General features: G+C 60.2%; 3 protein-coding genes across 10 annotated transcripts in view; all 3 read left to right on the top strand.

Annotated features, from left to right (window-relative positions):
- The window catches only part of PLEKHM2 (pleckstrin homology and RUN domain containing M2), a 37,309-nt gene extending 33,929 nt beyond the window's left edge, over positions 1-3,380 (top strand). The window contains exons 16-20 of one of the 2 annotated variants that reach the window (XM_029227945.1): positions 53-118; positions 845-1,004; positions 1,329-1,499; positions 1,582-1,698; positions 2,346-3,376. In XM_029227945.1, the coding sequence (XP_029083778.1) occupies positions 53-118; positions 845-1,004; positions 1,329-1,499; positions 1,582-1,698; positions 2,346-2,480 (649 nt within the window). In that variant the 3' untranslated portion in view covers positions 2,481-3,376. Of the gene's footprint in view, positions 1-52; positions 119-844; positions 1,005-1,328; positions 1,500-1,581 lie in introns of both variants that reach the window. The other variant, XM_029227946.1, reaches the window with a different exon arrangement.
- Positions 3,381-4,823: 1,443 nt separating this feature from the next.
- SLC25A34 (solute carrier family 25 member 34) lies at positions 4,824-9,511 on the top strand. Of its 5 annotated transcripts, none has more exons than XR_003794373.1 (6): positions 4,824-5,445; positions 6,078-6,143; positions 6,244-6,396; positions 6,754-6,888; positions 7,524-7,813; positions 8,862-9,511. XR_003794373.1 is itself a non-coding variant. In XM_029227973.1 (5 exons), exons 1-5 carry the CDS (start codon positions 5,026-5,028, stop codon positions 7,704-7,706), a joined length of 957 nt encoding a protein of 318 aa, XP_029083806.1. In that variant the 5' UTR covers positions 4,824-5,025; the 3' UTR covers positions 7,707-9,511. The 5 variants fall into 5 exon arrangements, 2 of the variants coding, with proteins under 2 accessions (XP_029083806.1, XP_029083805.1); XR_003794375.1 differs by adding an exon at positions 5,818-5,957 and having other exon boundaries at positions 7,524-9,511; XR_003794374.1 differs by having other exon boundaries at positions 5,818-6,143; positions 7,524-9,511.
- A 191-nt stretch (positions 9,512-9,702) lies between these two features.
- On the top strand, positions 9,703-13,861 carry TMEM82 (transmembrane protein 82). Of its 3 annotated transcripts, XM_029227966.1 has the most exons (6): positions 9,703-9,864; positions 10,007-10,079; positions 10,280-10,454; positions 11,051-11,468; positions 12,915-13,102; positions 13,431-13,861. In XM_029227966.1, the coding sequence occupies exons 1-6, from the start codon at positions 9,777-9,779 to the stop codon at positions 13,518-13,520; spliced, it is 1,032 nt and encodes a 343-aa protein (XP_029083799.1). In that variant the 5' UTR covers positions 9,703-9,776; the 3' UTR covers positions 13,521-13,861. The 3 variants fall into 3 exon arrangements, with proteins under 3 accessions (XP_029083799.1, XP_029083798.1, XP_029083800.1); XM_029227965.1 differs by having other exon boundaries at positions 9,761-10,454; XM_029227967.1 differs by lacking the exon at positions 10,007-10,079 and having other exon boundaries at positions 9,769-9,864; positions 10,280-11,468.
- The last annotated feature ends 9,001 nt before the right edge of the window (positions 13,862-22,862 follow it).

The raw sequence follows: 22,862 nt of genomic DNA, 5'->3' as shown, positions 1-22,862 counted from the left end.
GGCCCCCAGTTCCTGGGACAGGCCTCACCCCTGCCACGTTGTGCCCCTGCAGCAACGGGATCCTCTACCAGTATCCCGACCGCACTGATGTCACCCCCCTGCTCTCAGTGAACATGGGGTGAGTGTCCTGGGCAATGGGAGGTGCCGGGCAGGTGTCGGGGCCTGTGTCGCTGCCTGAAGGTCAAGGCTCCGGCTGGGCCTGAGCCTCGGGGCTCCCATCCTCCCTGTCTTGAACTGGCTCTCCCTCCTGTCAGTTCAGCACCCCCCTCGGCCCCACCCCCATTTAGTGCCCTGGGGTCTGCTGAGCTCTGGGTGAACAGGGAGAGGGTGGGGAAGCAAGAGGAGCTTCCTGCCCGGAAAGGATCCCAGCAGGTACGGGAGGCGTCCCCCGATCTGATAGGGGAGGCAGTCCTTTCCCTGGGAAGTGCTTGACCTGATGGGGAGGATGGACACACACACACACACACGCACGCACGCACGCACGCACACACGCACGCATGTGCGCGCTTGGAGGAAACATCCGGCCCGTAAGGGGAACAGGAATGAATGTGCACTGATTCTGAGGACGGGAGCCAGGAGCTGATTCTCAGCCCCTCACCTGGCCCTGCTCAGGTATCTAGATGAACCTTGGTGATTGTGGATAAAAGGTGTTACACAGAAAAGGGCCAGGGCTGCCCCGCAGCTTTGCGCCTCTCCTTCGAGCCGGCGGGCTCTGGCCCACCTTCTGGTGTCCTCCAGCCCTCGGGACTCCGGGGCAGGCCAACCCCAGGGGCTCCGCCCGTGCCCCTCGCCCCCCTGCCCCCTTGCTCCCTTGCTCCCATTTCACCCTCCACCTCTGGCCCAGGGGGGAGCAGTGCGGTGGCTGTCGGAGATCCAGCACCACGGACCGGCCCCACGCCTTCCAGGTCATCCTCGCCGACCGGCCCTGCCTGGAGCTGAGCGCCGGCAGCGAGGCTGAGATGGCTGACTGGATGCAGCACCTCTGCCAGGCCGTGTCCAAAGGGGTGAGGGCCTCCTGCCCCACCGCTCACCACCTCCCAACCCCACCCCGGGTCCCCAGGGTCCCTTCCCCAAGCCCATGCGAGTCATGCAGCGGCCTCTGAGGACCAAGATGGGACTTGCAGGGGCCAGCCCAGGAGTGAACCCTGGAGGTTAGGGCCGCCTGTGGCCTGACATTCCCACCATCACCCCTGTCGGCCCCTGTACTCCTGGCCTCTGGAGGGAGGGGCAGAGGGGCTGGCAGGCCCCTGACGCGGGGAGTCCTGGTGCAGACCAGCCCTGGAGAGCTCCAGCTTGCCTCTCCCCTCCGCTCTGCTGGCGCCCTTCAGGTCATCCCCCAGGGGGTAACTCCCATCCCCTGCTGCCTGGTGGTCACGGATGGCCGCCTCTTCACGTGCCACGAGGACTGCCAGACCAGCTTCTTCCGCTCCCTGGGCACCGCCCAGCTGGCCGACATCAGCACCGTCTCCACTGAACCGGGCAAGGAGTACTGTGTCTTGGTGAGCCGGGTGGGGGGCGATGGAGGCAGGCCCTGCCGGAGGAGCGCTGTGTCTGCTCACCTGGGGCCCCCGCTCTCCCCAGGAGTTTTCCCAGGACAGCCAGCAGCCCCTCCCACCCTGGGTCATTTACCTGAGCTGCACATCTGAACTGGACCGATTCCTGTCTGCACTGAACTCCGGGTGGAAAACCATCTACCAGGTACCCAGCTGCCCAGGCCCCTGCGGAGTGGAGCCATTCCCTAGGGAAAGGAGCCCCTGCACGGCACAGACCGAGGCAGGAGTTGGAGGCCTGGGGCAGCACCATACTAGGAGCTCTGGGATGGACATGAACGTGTAAAACCAAAGGGGCAAGACCCTGCCTCCCAGTGAGTGTGAGACTAAAGCTAAGCATAGAGCCCAGGAAACGCCGTTCCTGCCCTTCTCAGTTCCCATGAAAAAGCCGGCATTAACTGCTTACGGTGGGGCTAGAGCTGCGCCCGGATGATGGGGGCACGGAGCTCAGCACCGTGCTGAGAGGGCCTCATCGAATGCCTGGACAGATCGCAGTGTGAGCGCGTGCTGGGCTGCCCCGCGGAAGCTCCGGACCAGCCCTGGGCGGAGTTCCACGGCCCGCCTCCCGGCCCCACCCCCAGCCCCCTCCTCCGAGAACCGGGGCCTTCCCTGGAAGGAGGCGGCTCAGGGAGCCGCACCCCGTCGGCCTGAGCCCCTCCTTGAGGAGCAGGAGATCTCAGCAGCGTGGATGTAGTTCCAGGGCAAGGTTACACCTGGTGCGGGGGAACCCCACGGCCCCTCGGCTCCCTGGGGGCTCTCGGTACAGCCCTCAGTTTCCCTGCACGCCCCACACAGGTGGACCTCCCCCGTAAGGCCATCCAGGAAGCCTCCAACAAGAAGTTCGAGGACGCCCTGAGCCTCATCCACAGCGCCTGGCAGCGGAGCGACAGCCTGTGCCGGGGCAGAGCCTTCCGGGACCCCTGGTGCTGAGGCGGAGCTGGTTGGCGTCCTGGAGGGGCCGGAGAGGGAGGCACGCGAGCGGCTGCCGGGGCCAGGCTCCCACCCTCGTTCCCGGGCAGCAGAACCACCGACTGAGGCTTGAGACACGGTCTCCTTCCCAGGGATCCAGAACGGGTGCTCAGCACCCTGGGTCTCCTGCCCGGCAGGTGGCAACTGGGAAGTGCTGGGGGCAGAGGGTCCGAGCCCTATGGGCTCTGCAGATGCACGGCCCCCTTCCCCGGGGCCACCGCCTCACTCCACGAGGGGAGCAGGACTCAGAGGGCAGGAGCCCCTCTTCCTCCCCTGGGTCAGGGGCCCGGGCAGAGGCTTAGGCCGCCCTGGGGGCTCTGAGTGCCCGGCCATCCCTGTTCATGTTTGAACATTCACCCGGCTGGGAGGGAAGCTGGAACACCGCGGTCTCAGTGCATGTCTTCTCCTCACTAGCTCCATCCCCAAGCACACTGCTCCCTGCCTTCCAGGGCCCGGGGGGTTGCAGGGGGCCGGGATGGCCCTCCCTGGCTACCAGGAGGCCCTGCATGTCCACGGCCCCCTACCTCCCCTCCTCCAAACCTGGCAGTGCCTGTAGGACCCAGGGATCAGGCCATCTCCTTTTTGCCAGGAGCAAAGGGGAGGGAGGAGGGCTTGGAGAGGAGCAAAGCCCACCAGCCTGTGTCCCCTGCCTGGCTGGAGCCAGGTCCTTCCCAAGAGGGCCCTCTGGGGGAAGGGGTCAGGTGGCCTGGGTTTTGTTTTTTAAAATAAAATAGACATGTTATATTGCCAAGACTCGTCACTGGCCCTTTTTGACCATGGTGGAGGTGAGGGATCTTCGGCACCTCCTCTCAGGCCACTCGGCCCTTCGTTCCTCATTCATTCCACAAGTGCTCTTCCGTCAGATGCTCTGTGCCCACACCGGGATCCAGATCACTGGCGGCTGCCCCCCAGCACTCACTGTGTGGAGGAGTTCGGGCCCTGGGAGCTTCTTGGCCGGACCTTTGCCCTCCTTCCTGTTTCCTGCAGTGGCCAGGGGAGGGCAGCCACCAGCTCGAGTCCCAGGCCGTGGCTACACTGCCAGGGCAGGGCACTCCTGCCTGTCCTGCCTCCCCCAGCTCTGGGGGCTGAGTGCCGGCCACTCGGGATCAACCCGGGAGAATCCAGGCTGTCCCCAAGACCTCTTGTTGAGCTGCTACCCCGGGGCTGGCCGGAGGGTGCCCAGCCTGCCAGGCCTAGGAGGAGCTCTGCAGCCCTCAAGCCCCTCAGCACTGCGGCCTCCAGGGCCTCACAGCTGGGAGGAAAGGGGTGGACACCTGGAAGAAGCAGGTGTGGAGGCCACAGAGGTGGGGTTCTGGGCAGGGCGGCCCTGCCTCTGGTTCTGATTGGGACTTGGGTGATGCAGGGTGGCCCTGGCAGGAGAGAGGTACCATGGGGCCGAGGCCGAGGTGGGCAAGGTGGTGCCGGCCCCCGACCTGAGCAGCCTGGCACCTGACAGTAGTGCCCAGGGCTGGGAGGTCCCTCTTCATCAGGCACAAAGGTCCATTCCCATGCCTGGGCCTCTGCTCCAGAGAACCACAGCCCAGGAGCAGCTCCCACCAAGAGGAGAGGCAGGACTAGGGGGCAAGTCCTTACCAGGTGAGCGACCAAAGCTGCAAGGTCACTCCTTGAGATACAGTGGCCCTTATTTTTCCATCTCCTACCCACCCAGGGCCCCCAGGCAGGGGGGGATGTGGGCCGCCTATTACTGAGGGAAGCACTGTGCTCGGCGTTCTTCACACATCTGTAATCCTCCAAAGAACCTCTGCAGTGGGCATCCGTATCCCCATCTTACAGATGGAGAGACCGAAGCGCAGAGAAAGGAACTGACTGGCCCAGGGCACACATAATAGCAGCTCCTGGGATTCCAGATCAGTTCCACACGACTCCGGAGCCCTCTGCTCTCACTGGTAGTGGGACCACAGACCGCGGGAGCCAGACTGGAAGACTGAGGCCCGGAAAGGGGACGGCACACAGCGGCAGGGGGGCGGGGCGGGGGGGCGTTGCTGAGGTGCTGAGAGGAGCCTCCCAAGCAGCGGCCTCTTGCCCAGGGCCCTGAGCTACGGCGGGACTGGGCCAGCCCGAGGGAGGGCAGCGGCACCAGCCCTCTGCCCAGGGCCAGAGGGAAGGCTGGAGGACCAGAGGGTCAGGAGGAGGTGTCTTGGCTGATTGGCACTTTCTGCCCCACACCCCCCCCCCACCCCCGTGTCTCCCTTGGGGCCCAGGTGACCTTTCCCCGAGATCCCAGGGTCCAGGCCCTCCCCGGCAGGGAGGTGTGGGGGACGTAGGAAGCCGGGATTGGTCCAGAGCCGGCGGGGGCGTGTCCCAGGCTCCCAGGAAGGAGCAGAGTAGGTGGACTCCTGAGATAGAGCAGGCCGCCTGGCAGCGCCGGCCTCTCTGACCCGGACTTCTGCCCTCCAGACATGGCCCTAGGCTCCCTCGATCCCCAGCCCTGTGGCCCTGTGGGAGTGAAGACAGCCTAAGCACCGCCACCCCAGGGCCCGTGCCCATGCCCCTGACACGGGCACAGCCGGCCCCTGGCCCGGAGGCCAAGGAGACGGTGGCTCCAGCTGTGGACCTGGTGCTGGGTGCCTCGGCCTGTTGCCTGGCCTGTGTCTTCACCAACCCCCTGGAGGTGGTGAAGACGCGGCTGCAGCTGCAGGGGGAGCTGCAGGCCCGGGGCACCTATCCTCGGCACTACCGGGGCTTTGTGGCCTCCGTCGTCGCTGTGGCCCGTGCAGATGGGCTGTGCGGCCTGCAGAAGGGGCTGGCTGCCGGCCTCCTCTACCAGGGCCTCATGAACGGCGTCCGCTTCTACTGCTACAGCCTGGCATGCCAGGCCGGGCTCGCCCAGCAGCCGGGTGGCACCGTGGTCGCGGGCGCTGTGGCAGGGGCACTGGGAGCCTTCGTGGGGAGCCCTGCTTACCTGGTGAGTGCCTTGTCTCCATCTGCTCCCACCCTGGGACCCAGCTCCCATGGGGGCTCTGCAGCCTCCTGGGCTGGCCTCCGTGGAGCAGATGGGGTGGGGCTGCTCCCCGGGACATCCCTGCCCAGGCCTGGAATCTGCCCCTTGGTCCAGGGCACCAGGGCCTCGCCCTGAACCTTGCTCCCCTGGGGCCCCCGCCCCACTGGTCCTGAGCTGGGGGACGGGGCAGAGGGTGGCAAGAGGTGTGCTAGCTCAGGGCCACGTGGTCACTTGTCTTCCTGCATGCCCTGTGCAAATTAAGCATAAAGCTTCCATCGAGAGAGGGCCCCACATCCTAGCCTGGATGCTACAGTCATCATCTCTCTTGGTCCCCAGAGCAGCCTTCCAAGGGTGAGCAGACAGGCGGAGAGAAGGTTAAGTAACTTGTCCCAGGTCACAACCAGATGCAGACCCAAGCCGACTCCAGAGCCTCACCTCCAACCCTATTCCACACACACACACACCCAAAGCTGCAGGTGTGGGCTCAGGGAGGTCTGGGTGTCAGGGCCCGGGGACGGGTGCCCTCAACACGCACAGCTCGTCCAGGGTCTTCTAAGGTTCCAGCCCCAGGCCCTGTGTCACCCCTGCTCTCACAGGTCAAAACGCAGCTGCAGGCCCAGACGGTGGCCGCGATGGCTGTGGGACACCAGCACCCTCACCAGGTGGGGACCGTCACTCCCCGGGGCTTCCCCGGCTGGGTGGGCTGGATGGGCCCCTGGGCGGGCAGGGGCCGCCCGGTGACCCTGTGCCCTCTCCCTGCAGAACGTCCTGGATGCCTTGGGGACCATCTGGCGGCAGCGGGGCCTGGCGGGGCTGTGGCAGGGTGTGGGTGGGGCCGTGCCCCGGGTCATGGTCGGCTCGGCTGCTCAGCTGGCCACCTTCGCCTCCGCCAAGGCCTGGGTGCAGGAGCAACAGGTAAGGAGCGGGGGACACCCGCGCCCCTTATCGCGCCTCCACATCTCCAGCTGGATCCCACGCAGGGAAGCCCAGGGGGTGGTGACAGGCCCCTTAAGAAAGCCGAGGGCCCTGACTCTGCCCTCAGGGCCGTGATTCTGGCCCTCGGGTCCAGCAAGAGTGGAGAGTCCGCAGTGAACCCTCCAGCTGTAAAGGAGCTCAGGGCGGCGGGGGGTGGGGGGGGAGTGGCCGGAGGGGCCTCATCTGCCCCCCTTTTCCTAGCTCTTCCAGCCCCGAGGCGCTGAGAGGATGGGGTGGGCACCACGTGGGGGAGGGGGGAGGGCACCGCAGGGCTCAGCAGCCTGTATGTCCCCACAGTGGCTCCCAGAGGACAGCTGGCTGGTGGCCCTGGCCGGGGGCATGATCAGCAGCGTAGCTGTGGTCACAGTCATGACCCCCTTCGACGTGGTCAGCACGCGGCTGTACAATCAGCCTGTGGACGGAGCGGGCAGGGTGAGCAGGGGACAGAGTGGGGGAGGGTGTGGGAGCTGGACAGCATCCCCCAACACACACACACACAGCCAGAGACACGGAGAAGTGTGCCATACACACACACACACACACATTAATTCGGCTTGTTTGCTGAACACCTATGTCCCAAGCACGTACTAAGCATTTTCACACCTGGATTCTATTCTGTCCTCACAACAACGTTCGTTCTCCTGATGAGAAGACTGAGGCTCAGAGAGATCAAGTGACTTGCCTGAGGTCACGCAGCCGGTAGGTGGGGGAGCCTGAACTGGAATCGAGTCCTGACCCCCCAGCCTCACAGGTGCACAGGGGCCATCACGTACACTGGTGCAAGGTGTGCCGAACACAGAGGTGCCCTCCACGGGCTGAGTTAGCGGTGAAATCCACCCGCTTGCCACTAACCAAGCTGAGCGCCTGGCCTGGGGCTGTGGCTGCCTGGAGGAAGAGGCCCTTTTTTAACTTTCACAGCCCGAAGGGTTACTATTATGTGATTTGCCGAGCTTGGGGGTGTGCCCTTTCTGATGTGCCACAGAAGCCCATACACGCAGACACACCCCATTGTGCCAGCCAGGGCCCCATGACACCTGTAGTGATGTCTGCCCTGTGTCTGTCCCCAGGGCCGGCTGTATGGCGGCCTCGCTGACTGCCTGGTGAAGATCTGGCGGCAGGAGGGCCCCCTGGCGCTCTACAAGGGTCTGGGCCCCACCTACCTGCGCCTGGGTCCCCACACCATCCTCAGCATGCTCTTCTGGGATGAGCTCCGGAAACTGGCCGGGCGGGCCCAGCACCAGGGCAGCTAGGCGGCGTCCTTCACCCTGACACAGCCGTGCCCTTGGCAGGAAGCGACGGCCTGCTCCACCTGGGAATGGCCGTCCAGGAGCCCGCCCAGGCCCAGGCCCTGCCGCAGGTTCGGGGAGAGTGTAGACAGCTGTGGTCAACCCAGCCCCATGGCCCACCCAGGGCCAAAACGGATCCGCCTTGAATCACCACACACTCTGTTCTCCAGAAAGTTTCTCTTCCCTCTCTGTCCTGGGTAACCTTATCCCACTGTTATAATAACTGCTTCAGGCTGTGAACATTACCATGAGCTGGGCCACTTACGTGTGCCAGATCGTTTAGTCCTCACACAGTACGAGACGGTAAAATGCTCTGTTACTGACTCGGAAGCGGGGGCTCTGAAAGGTGAAGTGCTTTGACCAAAGCCACACAGCTTTGAAGGGGCAGAGAACCCAGCTCTGCCCAGCCCAGACCTGTGCCCTTGGCAAGAGCCAGGACCGTGGGTGCTGGGGTGCCCCTGAGGGATCACTATACATGTGGGGAGGCCCTGGGGAGCACCGTGAGGCCGTAATATCATCGTCTGTGCTAGACTGCCAGGGCCGCCATCATAGAGGACCTCAGACTAGGCGGCTTAAACAACAGAACGTTACTTTCTCATAATTCTGGAGGCCAGATGTCTGATCAAGGTGTCGGCAGGGTTGGTTTCCTGTGAGGCCTCTCTTCTCGGCTTGCAGATGGCCGTCTTCTCCATGTCCCCACATGGTCTTCCCTCTGTGTGTCTGTGTCCTAGTCCCTTCTTATAAGGACACCAGTCATATTGGATTAGGATCCACCCTTAATGACCTCATGTTAACTTACTCATCAATACTTCCTTTGAGAATTGCTTTCTTTAGGACCCTGTCTCCAAAGAGTCACATTCTGAGGTTAGAACTTCAATATATGAATCTGGGGAGGGGGAGGGGACACAATTCAGCGCATCAACTGAGGGCTTTTACTGAGGGTCCCCTAGGTGCCCAGCACTGTGGACATTTGCACAGATTCTCACGACAGTCCTGGAAGGTAGCGCTTGATGGTGCCCATTGTTCAGGTGGGCAGACTCAGGTCCCGGGAAAGGAAGTGACCTGCCCAAGTTAGTAGAGCTGGGCGACCTCATCCCAGGCTCTCTCCCCACGCTGCAGCCACCCTCCCACCATGGGCGTGTTCCTAAGGCCTGCACCGACCTTTGTGCTACAGAAGTGGATGCTGAGTCCCTGAAGGGGCAGGACTGGCGGAGAGGTCAAGCAGCCTGAACTACCTTCCCTGCCACACCCCATGTCTGCAAAGAGCTGCTCCCCGGGGCAGCCCTACTGCACACTCCAAACCAATAAAGTTTTCTATTTTGTCTACTTCAACGACTCCCCTCTGCTGGCAGCCTCAGTCTCCCGACCCCCGAACCCACACCCTTGGCTCGCTCTCCTCGGTCTGAGAAAGGAGGATCCAAAAGAACTGGGGCGAGCCAGCCCCGCCCCGTCGGCCAAGTGAGGCCTGCCACCTAGTGGACACGGAGAGGATCGTCAAGGAGGGCTGCCCTACGGCGCAGGAGGGGAGGGCCCAGAGCTGGATCCCAGCCCCGGGCTGTGGCGGGAGAGACGCCCCCTTCCAGACCTTGGGCTGAGAGAGCAGAGCCTGACCTCAGGCTGTGGGGAGATCGAAGCCCCCCTTCCAGACCTTGGGCTGAGGGCGGGACCCAGACTGGAGGCTGGGGGAGGGCAGAAGAGGCGAGGCCTGGGGCTTCAGGAAGGGATGGGTGGCAAAGGCCCAGGGGTGGGTTGGTCTCTGTCCTGAGGAAAGCAGGACAGAGACCAGCCCACCCAGAGATGCCCCCCACCCCATGCTGCCCAAATGGGGAGACCCTGGGCAGCGGTCTTAACCCAGCAGCCCAAAGGTTTAAGGCCCTGGCTCTCCTCCCCTCCCCTTCCCTCCCTTCCCCTCGCCTGGGCTTTTGACCCCTCCCAGCCCCTCCCCTCGCCTCCACCACCTTTGCCCGGTGGTGGTGACGTTGCGGTGTCTCTGGCGCAGACCAGGCCGGAGGCTGGGGCTGGATCCTGGCGGCCATGTTCTCCCTGCTGTCCCTCCCCTTCTGGCTCCCCAGCCTCCCCTCCCTTGAGTGGGGCTCCGGCCTCCTCGACGCCCTCCTGCAAGGTGAGCCCCTCCCCCACCCCCCTCAGCCCCACCCGCTCCGGGGCACCAGCCCGGCGCAAGACGAACCCCACCCACGTGCGTCTCCCACCGCCCCCTCCTCTAACCCTACCAAGCTGCCTACCCTCCCTACTAACCCCGTCAGGCCTCGTCGGGGCCTGCGGAGTCTCCGTCCTGAACAACCTCCTGAAGGTCTACTTCTTCGTGGGCTGTACCAAGTGAGTGCCCGCCTCCCCGGCCCCCTCCCAGCCCCCTGGAGCCCACACTGCATGCGACTCTGGCCTCCTCCAAGGGCAGGACTGGGAGGGAGAGACCACCCGTCCTTAACCCCCAGGGTGTGGCTGGGGGCACCGTTACCCCCTCCAGGGACGAGATTGGTGGTTCTGCTCCTCTGCCCGTGCCCCCTCTACCTCCACAGTGACCCGGAGCGGCGGCTTGAAAAGGAACGGCTGCGGGCCCAGTGGGCCTCGCTGGAGACCGTGCACCTGGCAGGGCTGGCCCTGATCCTGACTGTCGTGCAGGTCCGGGTGGCCGCCCTTGTGGTGCTCGAGTTCTCCCTCCGGGCTGTCTCCATGCTGCTTTCCCTGGACAAGGTAAGACCACAGGCAGGTGGTGGGTGAGGACTGCCCGGCCCTGGGCCCTAGTTTTCACCCCCAAATACAGGAAACTGGGCCCGGTTGTCATCGCCAAAGCCGAGTCTCCACTCAGAGTGGACACCACCCCAGTCCAAGAAGATAACCCAGCAGCTCCCGGATGTCGAGAGCTTCCCGTGAGCCAGGCACGGTGCTATATGCCTTGAGTGCATCATCCCATCCTCAGAACCACAGGGGATAAAGGTCTGCCGTGATCCCGATCTCACACATGGGAAACTAAGGTTCAGAGATGCCGCGTGGCTTTATCTGCGGCCAAAAACCAGCAAGAAGTAGAGTCGGGCTTTGAACCCAGGCCTCGAAGGCTTTGAGCCACCGCCCTTCAGCAAGCAGATAGGTCCCAAGTAATAATCATGATTGAAATTAAGCTGAAAGAAATGATTCCAGTAGGGCTTGACCTGAAGGCAATATTCCCTCTTCGGGAACGGCCCCCCACAGAGTGGACCACCTGTACCTTGACACCCTCTGGGTCCCCGCGCGGTGAGGAGTGGGCTGAGCGCACACAATCGTGGCCCCTCTCTGCTCCCTCCCCCGCCCAGGGCACCCGGGGCACCGAGAGGCTGCAGCTGTACCTGCTGTGCCAGTACTCGCTGGGCTGCGGGCTGACCTGCAGCCTGAGCTTCCTGCAGGAGGGCGCCCCGCACCGCACGCTGAACCTGCTGCTGGGCCTGGGACTGGCCGCGCTGCTCCGCTCGGGCACCCGGCGCCTCCGCCGCCACGTCTGCCAGCTCTACGAGCTGCACAGTAGCCAGCGCTACTGTGGGGTCTGCCTGGGCCTGCTGGCTGGCGCTTGCAGCCTCCCCCGGCTGCTGGGCCGTGCCCTGGCCGTGACCTTTGCAGTGGGCAACCTGGCAGCTGTGACCCTCCTCAACCGGGACTTCCTGACCACCTCGGAGGCTGTGCGTTTCTGGATGCCGCTCACCATCTGCTACACCCTGCTGGTCATCTACATGCAGGGTGAGGGTCGCGGGTGGCAGTTCATTCACTCGACACTCACATCCCACCGTCTGACCCAGGCCCAGCGCTGTGCTAGGCCCTGGGGAGGCCGACAACACTCAGACCCTGCCCCTGCCATCCCAGGGCACCCAGCCTGCTAGCAGGGGCCACGCAGTGGGGCAGCTCAGATAAGGGTGCAGCGTGCAGGGGGAGCCTGGAGACACAGTACTTGAATTGCGCCTTGAAGGATAAGCAGGAGCCCCTGGGAGAGACGAGGGAGCAAAGGAGATCCTGGCAGAGGGAACCATAAATGCCAAAGCCCAGAAGTGAGACAAGGCGTGAAAACGGAGTGCTGTCGCGGAGGCAAGTGGAGCAGATGAGGCAGGGGCCTGATGGAGAGCTGTCATCATCCTGGCAAGGCAGTGTGATGAGAAGCCATTGCAGGGTTTTTTTTATTTATTTTATTTTATTTTTTTATTTTTTACTTTTTTGCGGTACGCGGGCCTCTCACTGTTGTGGCCTCTCCCGTTGCGGAGCACAGGCTCCGGATGCGCAGGCCCAGCGGCCATGGCTCACAGGCCCAGCCGCTCCACGGCATGTGGGATCTTCCCGGACCGGGACACGAACCCGTGTCCCCTGCATCGGCAGGCGGACTCTCAGCCACTGCGCCACCAGGGAAGCCCCATTGCAGGGTTTTAAGCAGGGGAAAGTGACCTGATCAGATCTGGGCTCTAGGAGGAGCCACCTGGCTGCAGGGTAGGGATGGGATGGAAGAGTCAGGACAAGGAAGGGCAGTCAGGCAGGCAGAACAGCAGGTACAAAGGCCCTGTGGTGGGAAGGAATCTAGCATGCTTGGTGAAAACTTGGATCACTGGGGCTAGAGAGCAAGGGGGACCAAGTCAGGGATGAGTTGAGGTCGGAGAGGGGACTCCGGTCACATGGGGCAGGACCTCCCAAGGTGAGGAGTTTGGAGTTTATTCCAAATGCAGTGGGAAGCCCTGGGAGGTTTGCAAGCAGGGGAGTGATTTCACCTCGTTAGTGTGTTGGGAAGGCTACCGGCTGCTGAGTACGTGCTGAGTTGTAGGGTCAAGATCAGGAGACGGGAGCCCAGCGAGGAGCCCGCTGTGAGAGATGAAGGGCGCTGGGACCCAGATCTACTTGGTAGAAAGAGCTCATAGGGCTTCCTGATGGACCGGACGAGGGAGTGCAGGAAAGAGGAGTCAGGACACCTCCTGTCCTGACTGCAGGGGAGACTGGGGGTGGGCAGTGAGGCCTGGGAGGAAGAAGCGCCCCTGTAGTTGCTGGGAGTGGGTGTGGGGTGAGAAGGAAGGGAGCCGGGCTGCCTGGGGAGGGGAAGGCACGCGCTGAGGGGAGCGGCGGGGGGAGCTGGGGGTTCCAGACAACCGACTCGGCTGGACCTCAGGGCAGGCAGACAGGCAGACGGTGACAGGGACCGTGTCTCTGCAGAGGAGCGGCAGCAGCATCCCGGCCTGCAGAGCCAGGTCCAGACGGTGCTGGTACGCATGTGCGGCCTCTTTCTGCTGCTGCTGACCGTGGGCCGCTGGCTGGACCTCGTGGGCATCTTCACTTCCCTGCTGGGCGAGTTCTGGTGCCTGCTGGACACCCGCACCCTGTTTGATCTTTGCCAGATACAGGTGGGCACCCCCTCCCTGAACGTGCCCCAGACACTGAAGCCCCACTCCAGACAGCCCTGGGAGCCTCGACAAGTTTTCAGAAGAGCCGGGTGACCTCCCTTGGGGTGGGGGTCGGAGACAGCTGAAATCCCCTCTCCTACCTGGGGTTAACTTTTGACCCCTCGGTAGCCAGGGTCACTAGGAACGCGGCGGGCGCCCCCCACCCTATCCAGTGCCCCAGAAGACCCCGAACGGGAGGAAGGTCCTGAAAATCGGGAGGCTGAGGCCCCCCTGCGGGATGGGGGAACTGAGTGGCACCCTCCATCCCTTCCTCCCTGCCTGCCCTCAGGATTTTCCATCCCAGAGGCCTTCCGCGTCAGCTCCAAGCCAGCCCCGGCCCTCGGCACCTGCCCAGCCGCAGGGGACGGCCCCCTCCTGACTTACCTCAGCAAGGACCCGGAGTCTCTCAGAGCCGCTCGGGGTCACCTGGAGGCCTTGACCCCAGGATACTGCCTGGCGGCAGAACGGCAGGGCTACCCCCCACCTGGAGCACTGGGGACCCCCGGGAGGGAGGAGAGGATTTGGGGCTGGGCCCCTCAGAGGGTGGGGACGCATGGAGGCTCCTGGGTTAACCCTCTTTTTCTCAGGGTGGGCAATGGATACAGCCCCTCAGCCCTGCCTTCCCGGAGCGTTGTGGGGTGGGGAGAGATTGTATCCTCAGAATGGCTTCCTCCTTTACCAACCTCCCTTGCCCTGTCCACAAACAGTAAAGGTGATTCTCTCAGATTTGTCTCAGAATCGTGAAGACACAGAGAGGTGAAGAGGCTTTTCTAAGGCCACAGAGCTCTCTGACTGAGGCAGGCTCCTGGGATATGGGCCAGCTGGGTCCCTGGGGTTCAGGAATTTAATATCGTTGTGGCTGAGGACATGACCGGGATGCAGTGGCGTGGATGGGCACGTGGTCTGGGACTCACCTGCTTCTTGGGTGGATGTCCCATCCTAGGCTAAGAAACAACTGGAGCGAGTATGTTGCCTAGGCCTCTATTGGTGCCCTTGGTCCCCAGCCTCTGACCCTGACACGAGGATCCTTCCCGCCTCAGCCCTGTTCAGCCTTGTATCCCCTGCAGGGCCCAGCTCATGAAGGCCACAGAGTATATGGAAAAAGGTTGGGTACCAGCTCCCCTGCTTACCTGCTGTGTGGCCTTGGGTAGGCCTCTGCCCCTCTCTGAGCCTGTCAGAAGAACAACTACCATGTGTTGGGCACTGCGCTGAGCATTTTTATTATCTCATTTCATTTTAACGTCAGCCCCAAGAGGCAGGTACTCTTATCCCTTTTTAGATTCAGAAACCGAGGCTCAGAGAGACTAAGTAACTTGCTCAAGGACACACAGCTAGTTAGTGGCAAGACAGGATTTGAATCAGGTAGCCTGACCCGCAGAGTTCAAGTGCCGTGCATGTTCCCTGCTCCCCACTTCTTGTTGAAGAATTGGGGCCAGGGAAACTAACAGAGGTGGGCGTAAAAAATATGGCAGGTCCATTCCTGGTAGGTTCTGGAATGTTGTTCCCACCACCTTCTGTCCAGGTTAGCCTGAGGCTCTACCCACACCCATGTTCTCCTGGCCCAGGCACCCAGCCCACGAGGTAGTTTGTGTCCATGGGGATTGAGGGCCCCAACTCAGAGGCCCTTTCCCAGGAGGGACCCCATAGAGCAAAGGAGACTGCCAGCCAGGGGGCTTCCAAAGGGGTTGTGAGGGTCAGGTTGTCTGGGAGAGGCAGGGGAGGCAGCAGGGAGGAGGTGGGACCTAGAGAAGATTCTTTGAGGATTCCAGGCTCTAATGGGTCCCACTTCTCAGCAAAGCCCACCGTGGTCACCCGAAGTCTACTGCTTTGGAGCAGACAGAGTCTGGCCTAAGATTCCACTCCCCACCCTGGGTGCACCTGAGATACAGGGACAGGCTGGCCCCAAGGCCGGACGGGGCGGTTTCAGCTCATTCCTCCAGGAATGGCCACCAACAGACAGTTCGAGCCCAACTTCTGATCCCCTGCTCTCCATCCCACCCCCAGGAGGGGCCTTTCAGCCCCAGAGTAACTGAGGTGGGGGAAGTGTCTGTGGATGCCCCTCCCCCAATACAGAACCCAGCCCCCCTCTGCCTGGGGGTGTGCTTGGTTCCCTCTGGGCAGGAAACTTGCCCCAGTCTAGGAGGAAATGGCTGTTAGGTGAGCACAAGGCCAGCCCCTTGCCAGAGCCAGACTTGACACCGGGTTCCAACTCGGGCCTGATGTTTTTGCTGGAAGGTTCCCTGGCCTCCCAGCCCCCCCACACAGCCCGGGACCCGGTGGGGACAGGGCTGGGAGGAGATTGGACTTGGCAGTCCTTTCCTTTTTATGGGCACAGGGACTGTTTTCCAAACAAAAATTGGGCCACGTGGGCTGGAATAGTATTCTTTTCTTATCTATTAAATTATTTTTGTGAAAAATCTGACAAGGGTATAAAAATTAGATCACTCTAGTGAGCCCTACCAAACAAAGAGAACTAGGCCTGAAGTCCAGAGGGTAGAGGAAATCGAAAAGGTACGGTCTGCAACAGGGGCATGAAGCTGAACTTGTTCTGCCACGGACCATGAGATCCCAGATCCTGGGCCTGAAACAACATCCTTCTGAAGAGGTGGGAAACCCGAGCCCCAGTCCCTGCTGAGAGGGAGTGGTACCTCCGGAGCACCTGGGATTGGGGTGAGCCTTCCTCCTCCCTCCTGAGCCCCCGCACCTGTGGGTTTTCTGAGCTATGGCATTGTCCCTCTTGATGTCCTGCATTCCTTCCCCTATCGCTGAACATCTGCATGGGGTGAGGCTCTGGGGCAAACACTGAGGATGAGCAAGAGGCACAAGTAACGACTGGTGCTGGGAAAAAAAAAAAAAAGTTGGGCATGGGGATAGAGTGACAGGGGTGAAGGAGGGTGTATTTGTTATCTACAGCTATGTAGCAAATGACCCTGAAACAGCAGCGTAAAGCAACAGACACTTATCGTCTCGCTTTTTCTGGGGGTTGGGAATCCAGGTGCAGCTTGGCTGGGTCTTCTGGCTCAGAGTCTCACAGGCCACAGTCAAGGTGTCACCCAAGGCTGTGATGTCATCCGAAGGCTCGACTGGAGCAGGCTGCACTTCCAGTCTCACTCACGTTGCTGTCGGCAGGATTCAGTCTATCACGGGCTAGTGGACCGAGGGGCTCAGTTCCTCTCTGGCTATTGGCCAGGGTCTCCCTCAGTTCCTTGCCACGTGGGCCTCTCCATAGGGCAGCCCACGACATGGCAGCCAGCTTCCCTCTGTGATGCAAGTCAGGGAGACAGACAGAAGATGAGCAGGACAGAAGTCACCGTCTTTGTAACCCCGTGTTAAAAGCGACATCCCACTCTTTTGCTGTATTCTATTGGTTAGAAGCAAGTCGCTGGGTCTAGCCCACCCTTTAGAGAAAGGGATTACACAAGGGCATGGCAGAGGGTGGGGGTTCTCAGGGGGCCGTTTTAGAAGCTGCCTTCCACAGAAGGCTTCTTTGAGGAGACCTGAATGGACTGCAGGAGCAGGCCAAGCGGAAAGCTGAGGGAAGAACGCCCCAGGCTGAGAGAACGGCACCGGTAAAGGCCCTGAGCGGGGAACAAGCTGGGAGAATCCAGGAACAGCAGGAAATTTAGCATGGCTGGAGTCTCACAGAGAGGATGGAGTGGTGGGAATGAGGTCACAGAGGTGGGCAGGGACCAGATTGCTCAGGGCCACAGCCAGCATTAGGAATTTATTCCCCTGTGATGGGCAGCTAGTGGAGGGTTTGCACATGGAGGTGACATAATCTCACTTTTACGTTTTTATTTTTTATTTTTTTTGCGGTACGCGGGCCTCTCACTGCTGTGGCCTCTCCTGTTGCGGAGCACAGGCTCCGGATGCGCAGGCTCAGTGGCCATGGCTCACGGGCCCAGCCGCTCCGTGGCATGTGGGATCTTCCCGGACCGGGGCACGAACCCGTGTCCCCTGCATTGGCAGGCGGACTCTCAACCATTGCGCCACCAGGGAAGCCCTGACTTTTATATTTTTAAAGGATTCCTCTCCTTGCTGTTTTTAGAATAGACAGTGTAGAAACAGTAAACCAGTTTGAAAGCATTTGAAACAACCCAGATGAGAGCACGGGGGCTTGGACCAGGGTGGTGGCCGTGGAGGTGGCCAGGGTGGTTGGATTCTGTTTTGAGAGATTGATAAGATTTCCTGGTCAATTAGATGTGGGCTTGAGAGGAAGAGAGGAATCCTGGGAACTCTTTGATTTGGGACCTGAGCAACTGGGTGAATGAGATGAGGGCCTCCAGGGTCAGAGCAGGGTTACCTCAAGCAGGTGTGGTCAGCATCAGTGGAGGGCCCAGGTGTTGTGAGGTGTGTGATGTGGTCTGGAGTTCAGAGAGACCTCGCCGACAAAGAGCTGCAGAAACCAATCCTGAAGGTTGAGGGGGAGTTCCCAGGACATGGGGTGGTGGTGAAGCCCAGGCAGGTCTCAAGGCTCCTGAGTGGCCTGAGGGATGGAGGAGGGGTCGAGTCAGTGTGGCTGGAGCCCAGGAGGCAACGGGCACAGTGGTGGGAGATGCTGTCACGGAAGTGGGCTGGGGCCAGATCGCCAGGACAGGGGAGGGGTTTCGCATTTTCCCCAAGAGCAGCGGGAGCCACAGAAGGGGTGTCGGGACGTGTGATGATCACGTGCTGCTTTAGCGAGATGGCCTGGCCGGCTTGGAGAGTGGATCGCAAGGAGTAAGAGCAGGGCGAGTCCAATTTTAAGGGCCTCCTTTAGGGACTTCCCTGGCGGTCCAATGGTTAGGACTCTGCACTTCCAAGGCAGGGGGCGCAGATTTGATCACTGGTCAGGGAACTAAGATCCCACATGCCGCATGGTGCGGCCAAAAAAAAAAAAGAAAGGGTCCCCTTTAGAAAAAAAGCATACAAAATTCATATGAAAGTGAATATTGATTGAGAATGGGAAAGAAAGGCAGGACGAGATGCTGGAACCCTGGAGATTTGGGTCCTTCTTCTGACATCTCTGTGGGCAGTTTGCCGGGAACACTTAGAGAGAAATGTTTCCTGAGTGTAACCTGGCTGCCCCTCCCTCCTACAACACTTCATTACTTCCAGAGACCCCCAGTCCTCACAGGGGCCGTGCAAGTGAGAGGCCTGAGCATAAGTTTCATTAACTTCACAGTAAGCCCACCTCTGCGGAAGAGAGAAGCGGGGAGGCCGGCGAGGGGCCCTGGCAGGGTCTAGGCCAAATTACACTTCAGCAAGGAGGCGTCTCAGGGATGGGGGTCCTCACTGCCAGAGAGCAGTGAGGTGTTGGATAGATGCTGCCAGGGGTGGAGGCTCGCAGTGAAGCGGGAGCTCAAGGAGGGGCCTGGGGTCGGTGGGGGAACGGGGCTCTGCCCCTGGCAAGCCGCTGAGGGCTTGGGGCAGGCTCAGGGACCCTCCCAAGTGAGCGATGCCAGGACTTCCTTTCCTCTGTCCACAGAAGGGGCTCTGACCTTCAAGGCCTGGGTCAAGGACGGGCCTTTCCAGCTTACTGAGACTCACGCCCCGCCATGGCCACCCCACACGTCCCGCCCCTCATCGTGAAGGCTGTGCAGGTGTGCTTAGTTGAGGGGGGGCTGTGGGAACCAGGGGGTCCAGCCAGAGCCAGCTCAGGACACTGGACCGGGAGGGGATTAAGAGCCAGAGGTTGTTGTCACGGCCAGGTCTAGAGGCTGGGCCCTGCCTGGCCCAAGTGGACACAGGCTTGGGGCCTGAGAGTGGGGAACTCCATGTGGCTATAACTGTGGCTTGGTTACTCCCTACTTGGTTTTTGAACATTTCCCTACACGCTTGGCCTGTTTAGTAAAAAGGCTTGGAGCTAGACTACATGGGCTTGAAAGAAGCTTCCTAATGGAGATGACCCTGAGCAAGTTACTCTCTCTGTGCCTCAGTTTCCCCACTTGTTGAGAGGACTGAACAGGATGATGGACGTAGGGCACTTAGACCGGAGCCTGACTGTGGCCTCTAGGGCCCTCCGCATCGCCCCCTCCCCACAAGGGACTGCAACTCAGTCTCGGCCAAGCCCTTCTGGTGTGAAGGGTCAGTGAACACGCTGAGTAAGAGGGACTGGGAAGGAGGCACCGGCTCAGGCGGCAGAAGCAGGAACGGATCTCAGCGAAGCAAGAGAATGAAGAGGTCTCCCGCCTCCCCGTTTTGTCCACCAGACTGCTCCCCGGGTAGAGGAAGAAGAAGCATGTTTACATTTTATTTGCAAAGAGCTGCGTGAGGAATTGTAAGCCTGAGCTCCGTATTTTTCTTGCATTATTTTCCCCCAGCCTGCAGGACGACCTTGTAAGGAGTTGATTGTTCTTTTCTCTATCTTCCCAGAGAACACTCAAGGTTCAGAGAAATTAAGTGACTTGCCCAAGGTCACAGAGCTAATAAGTGGGGGAGCCAACATCCAAATTCAAGTGGGTCTGACTCCAAAACCCAGGCTTCTTAACGGCTCACTACCCTTTACTACTTCTCATATGATTTGCATTTGCAGCTACTTAAGACCCCCTACTCTTACTCCTGCATTTCATCAGAATTACTGAGACCCTACTATGTGCCAAGCACTGTGCTGGGTGCTGGAGACATGGAGAATAATAAGACACAGCCCTGCTCCCAGTTTGGTGGGTAAAGCATATTGGTTCAACCCAGCAGCCTTGAAATGAATCCATAGGATTGACATGAGTCCTGACACCTGGAGTAATCAGAGCAGGCTTCTCAAAAGTGGTGACAGTGGTGCAGAGTTTGGAGGAAGAGATGATCCAGACCCATGGAGTCTCACCAATATTCCTCATGACTTTGCTTTAAGCCACAGAAATAGTTTTAACTGGTTGAAGAAAAATGAAGGAAAAAGAGAATGCATTGGCTCCAGAGATCCAGAGGTAGGACTTCAAGCATGGTTGGATCCAGCAGCCTAAGTGATGTAGTCAGTTATCTCTCCTTTTTTTAAAAAGTAAATTTATTTATTTCATTTATTTATTTTTGGCTGCATTGGGTCTTCATTGCTGTGCGCGGGCTTTCTCTAGTTGCGGCGAGCGGAGGCTACGCTTCGTTGCGGTGTGTGGACTTCTCATTGCAGTGGCTTCTCTCATTGCAGAGCATGGGCTCTAGGCGTGCAGGCTTCAGTAATTGTGGCACGCGGGCTCAGTAGTTGTGGCTCGCAGGCTCTACAGCGCAGGCTCAGCTGTTGTGGCACACAGGCTTAGTTGCTCCGCAGCATGTGGGATCTTCCCAAACCAGGGCTTGAATCCGTGTCCTCTGTATTGGCAGGCGGATTCTTAACCATTGCACCACCAGGGAAGCCCATTATAGATTTGGGTCTCCTTCTCTATCATCTTTGCCCTGCTGTCGTCTGTCTTGGTCCAAGTGTTGGCATAAATGGTGCCAAGCTTGCATCCTGTCACCCTGGAAAAATACTGCCTCTTTCTACATAGTTCCAGCCAGGCATTGAGAGTGGGAGTGAGCTTTCCCAAAGAGAAATTGGGTGCTGTTACCAGAATCCAAGAAAGTGACGCTAACTGACAGGAACCACGATGTCCCTTGGATTCTCCAGCAGAACCAAGTCTTCCTTCCCTTCAGCACTTTTGTCCATCTCACTATAATATCCCAAAACCTCTGTCCTCTATATCATGGGAAGAGGAAAGCAACTCACCTGAACACCTACTAAGCGCCAGGAAAATTCATCCACATTCATTCCAACAAATCCTCACAAAGCCACAGGGAGGTTCTGCTATCCCAGGTTCACGAGAGGAAACTGAGGCTCAGAGAGAAGTGACTTGCCCAAGGTAACAGGCTGGCATGTGACAGAGCTGCAGGCACTCACAGATACTGCTGTCACTCATATCTGTGCTTGCCCCCCTCCCCCTGCAACCTGCCCCTGCTACAGTTTGTGGGAGCCCCCACTTCCCTGCACTGCTGCACCCCTGCCCAGCCCCTAGCACAGTAGGTGCTCAGGAAACAAGTGTTGAACTGACCTGACTTCAAGCAGGCAGAGGGGACGATGGAGGGAGGGAGAGGAGCAGAACCAGGACAGGGAGGCCCAGGGGGGTTTCTGAGGCTGTTTGCCAAGCAGTAGACCCCAACCCGGGTGTATGATTTCAGCTTCACACGTGGGCACCCCTAGGCTAGGACTGACACTTCTGCTCTGACCTGGCCCAGGTGGAGCCTGTCCAGGGGAAAGGCAATTGGACCAATGGATGCTTCCCCACCTTGGGGTCACTGGCTCCCTGGGGGCTGCAGCTCAGGGAGCCTCAGAGGAAAAATCACAGACGGGAGGACACCTCCATGCCACTCTCCCCAGGCTTGTCACTTTTCTTGGATCTAGCTGCAGAGCAAAGGGACCCTGTGAGCAGAGAGCTCTAGAAACCAGGTGAGAGTGATGTGGGAACAGCCAGCGCCACCACTGGTGGGGCACCAGCTCTGGACCAGGCCCTAGTGCGCCCTTTCCCTGCCTCTGTCCCCAGCAGCTCTGCGAAGGGGAGCATTCATGTCTTCATTCGAGGGCAATCAGTCCAGCTGCCCCATGTTACAGGTGAGGAAACAGAGCCTCCGAGAGGGAAGGAACTTGTCCAAGGTCACAGCCAGCACCAGGGCATTAGGAGTTAAGCCTAAGTCTGACCTCAAAGCCCATGTTTTCCCTACTGCCTTCCTCTCCCTGGAATGCCCTCCCCTATTCCTCTTGTGGCTGGTTCCTCTTCATATCCTCCCAGAGAGGCCTGCCCTAGCCCCACCCACACCCCTTATTCTGTCTCAGCCCCTTGCTCGTTCCTTTATAGCACACATCACCGCTGGTAATTATGTTCATTTTTGTTGGGAGTTCCCTGGCGGTCCAGTAGTTAGGACTCAGCGCTTTCACTGACTGCCAGGGCCTGGGGTTCAATCCCTGGTCGGGGAACTAAGATCCCGCAAGCCAGCCAAGGACACAGTAGGTGCCGTGTTCCCCAGCACACTGGACAGCAGCAAATGTCCCCACTGCCCTGGACCTTGCCCCTGTCTCCCACCCCTTCCCTGCCACCCAGAGTCTCAGCTGCCACGACCCTAATAGAAGATTGAGCCCCCTTGCTCAGGGGCTTGGCAGAAAGCTGCTCGAGCCTGGCAGGACAGGAGGACGGGAGCAGGGCCTCTGAGCTGGCAGACAAAGGGCGTGTGTTCTCATCCAGCACACTTCCTGGGTTTCCATTGCAGGAAGCCGGGCACCTGCTAAGGTGACACCGACACCAGGGCTGGTGCGGGAGTCCTTTGTCCGGGACGCTCCTCTCTACCCTGGAGCAGCGGCAGAGGTGGGACAAGCGACCAGGGGTGTTGGACAGCCGGTAAGTGGTGGCAGCTGGGCCTCACATACCCCTTGGACCTTCTCCCTTCCCAAGCCCGTCTTAGCCCAGAGCAGGTGTGGGGAGGCCTGGCTCCTAGGTGGAATCGCTGGGACCTTAGACAAGGCTCCAGATGAACCCTTCGGTGCCTCCTTGTCCCACCTGGGGATGCGGTAGGAGGCTCAGGGGTGTATCGTGGAGGAGAGGGAGGGCAGCTCCATTTTTATTTGTTTTAAATAAGCTTCTGGGTCACAAAGCACTTCAAACGGGGGTTCTATGGCTGAAAGTGTCTGAAAACCCCTGGCTCGCACTTCCTCCTTAGGGTCCTTCCTGTGGCTGGCGTCCAGTGACTCCCTCCTTCCTCCTGGGGGAAGGCATAGGGGTCTTGCTCTGAG

The sequence above is a fragment of the Monodon monoceros genome, unplaced genomic scaffold (genome assembly GCF_005190385.1).
Source record: "Monodon monoceros isolate NGI ecotype Baffin Bay Population unplaced genomic scaffold, NGI_Narwhal_1 Super_Scaffold_18, whole genome shotgun sequence".
Taxonomy (NCBI): domain Eukaryota; kingdom Metazoa; phylum Chordata; class Mammalia; order Artiodactyla; family Monodontidae; genus Monodon; species Monodon monoceros.
The sequence above is the reverse complement of the archived record's forward strand: the minus strand, read 5'-3'. Positions and strand labels throughout refer to the sequence as shown.